The sequence below is a fragment of the Solanum pennellii genome, chromosome 2 (genome assembly GCF_001406875.1).
Source record: "Solanum pennellii chromosome 2, SPENNV200".
Classification (NCBI taxonomy): Eukaryota; Viridiplantae; Streptophyta; class Magnoliopsida; order Solanales; family Solanaceae; genus Solanum; species Solanum pennellii.
The window spans coordinates 24,961,783-24,963,987 of NC_028638.1; the positions used below are offsets into that span (position 1 = coordinate 24,961,783).

At 41.5% G+C, this 2,205-nt stretch overlaps 1 protein-coding gene across 1 annotated transcript; it reads right to left on the reverse strand.

The window, feature by feature from the left end:
* Window positions 1-859: 859 nt before the first annotated feature.
* Window positions 860-1,676, reverse strand: LOC107009826. Its single transcript, XM_015209154.1, has 2 exons — window positions 1,457-1,676; window positions 860-1,272 (listed from the first exon to the last, which is right to left on the reverse strand). Exons 1-2 carry the CDS (start codon window positions 1,674-1,676, stop codon window positions 860-862), a joined length of 633 nt encoding a protein of 210 aa, XP_015064640.1.
* Window positions 1,677-2,205: the final 529 nt, after the last annotated feature.

A 2,205-nucleotide genomic window follows, 5' to 3' on the forward strand; every position in this document is an offset into this window, starting at 1 on the left:
TCCCTTGTTTCTTTTTCATCTTCCCCAGGAGACACTTTTGGTGAGGATTCACTCGTTGTTCCTTCTTTTACTATAGGAGGCACCTTCATTGTTTGTTCTTTATCCACATTGAAACATGATGACTCGACATTTCCTTGAGTAGACTTTGTGTCAAACGAGCTTGGCAAGAATTCCTCTAGAGTCACAAGACGTCGAGGTTTTTGATAGTGATGCACTTCAACCTTTGCCCTTTTGGGGCGCTTGATTATTTTTGCTTCTCTGATTTCTTCACCCATTTTCCTCTAATCGGTTGCTCGGATAATTCTTTTTGTAAGCTTGACTTGTTGCATCTTCGCCTAGTTACAAGAATCCAACCCTCATCACCATCTATGGCAACGTCCTGTTCTACTGGCTCTTCTTTATGCTTTTCGGAGGTATATATTTGGACCGGATCCAGTGACCCAAACGTGATAGAGATCTGGTTAGAACTAGCCTTCTCATCATCAAGGATAATTTTATTTTCGTTAGCCAATTGCATCACTTTATCCTTAAAGACAAAACATTTTTCAAGAGGATGACTCACAAGTCTGTGATACTTGCAATAATTTGGGTCATCAGTTTTTCCAGCTTCTTCGGGTCGCTTCATCTCTGGAAAGTCAGTGAGCTTTAACTCAAGCAATTCATCAAAAATTTCTGAAACGTCAGAGTCCAAGAAGGGATACTTTTTTCCTTGCATCTCCCTTAGCGTCGACTTTTGATTTGAACGTGCTTGGAATGTCGTTCTCACATTTTGTTTTACGCCCTTATTCCTGGTGAACTTTGCGGGTGACACATTTACACTCATGGATTCTTTGTTGTCATTTCTGGGCAGAAACTTGCTCTATCTCTTGGGTTCCTGCTTGTCCCTTCCTTTGTGAGGATCATGGACAATAGTCATATCTTTTCGGGCAGATGACATGCTCAACTTCATATCATGAGCGCGAGTAGCTAAATCCTCGAAAGATTTTGGTTTTATTCCTTGCAAGATGTAAAGAAGCTCCCAGTGCATTCCTTGAATGCACATTTCGATTGCAGAAGCTTCACTAAGCCTGTCCTTGAAAATTAGGCTCGCCTTCCTCCATCGATTTATGAAATCTATGACCGGTTCATCCTTCCTTTGACGATTATTCGTGAGTTCTACCATGCCCACCGTGCGCCTTGTGCTATAGAAGCGATTGAGAAACTCATGTTGTAGTTGCTCCCAACTATCAATAGAGTTAGGTTCGAGATATGTGTACCAATCAAAGGCATTTCCTTTTAGAGAGCGGACAAACTATTTTGACAAGATAGTCTCCATATGTTCCAGCATTATTACAAGTCTCCACGAAGTGCACGACATGTTGTTTTGGATTTTCTTTTCCCATAAATTGTTGAAATTTGGGAGGTTGATAACCAGCAGGCATTTTAAAGTTATCAATCCTAGCAGTGTATGGCTTACCATTCATATGAGAAGACTTGGTGGAGACTTCATACTTATCTTTGATAGTGCCTTCAATAAACTTCTTCAAGCGATCGAGTGGGATCATTCCTTCAGAAGAAACTGGCATCTCTTTAACAAACGGGGCTTTGTTAGCAGGATCTTCGATTTCTTGAACTTCAATGCCCTTTCCAGGTGCATGGCTCGCATCTCCATCTAAAAGTCCTTCTATCTTGTCCATCAACTTGTCAATTCGAGATTCTTGGTGTTATACATGCTTCGTCAATCCTTCAACCAACTTCGTCAGATTTGCGAGTTGTTCCTCAGGAGAGGAAGCAACAGTCACCATTGTTTGCATGATCATCGGAGATGTAGGAGAGTAACATGGATTTTCGCGTAAGTTAATTTTCAGTAGACTCACGTTACACGATATACGTGGAGATGATTCGTAAGTTGAATCACAATTCTCTTTTGTGGTAGAGTTCTTGGAACAAGATTGCTCAAGTAGAGCCAATGTCTTCTTGATCTTTTCAGCAACACTACTTCCTCCTTCTAGAGCATTTGTAGAGGAACTTGCTCCTTTTGGAGTCGAAGACCCAAAAACAGGAGTTGACACAGACGACACTTGAAGCGTTTGTTGTCCTAGTGTAGCAGCCTTGCTTCTCGTAACAGCTCCAAAACTTCCAAAGGTAACACCAAGGATGTCTTCAACTTCAGTAGAGAACTTGGAGCTAGTGACCTTAGAGGCGGTTGATCGAGAGTTGTTTTTC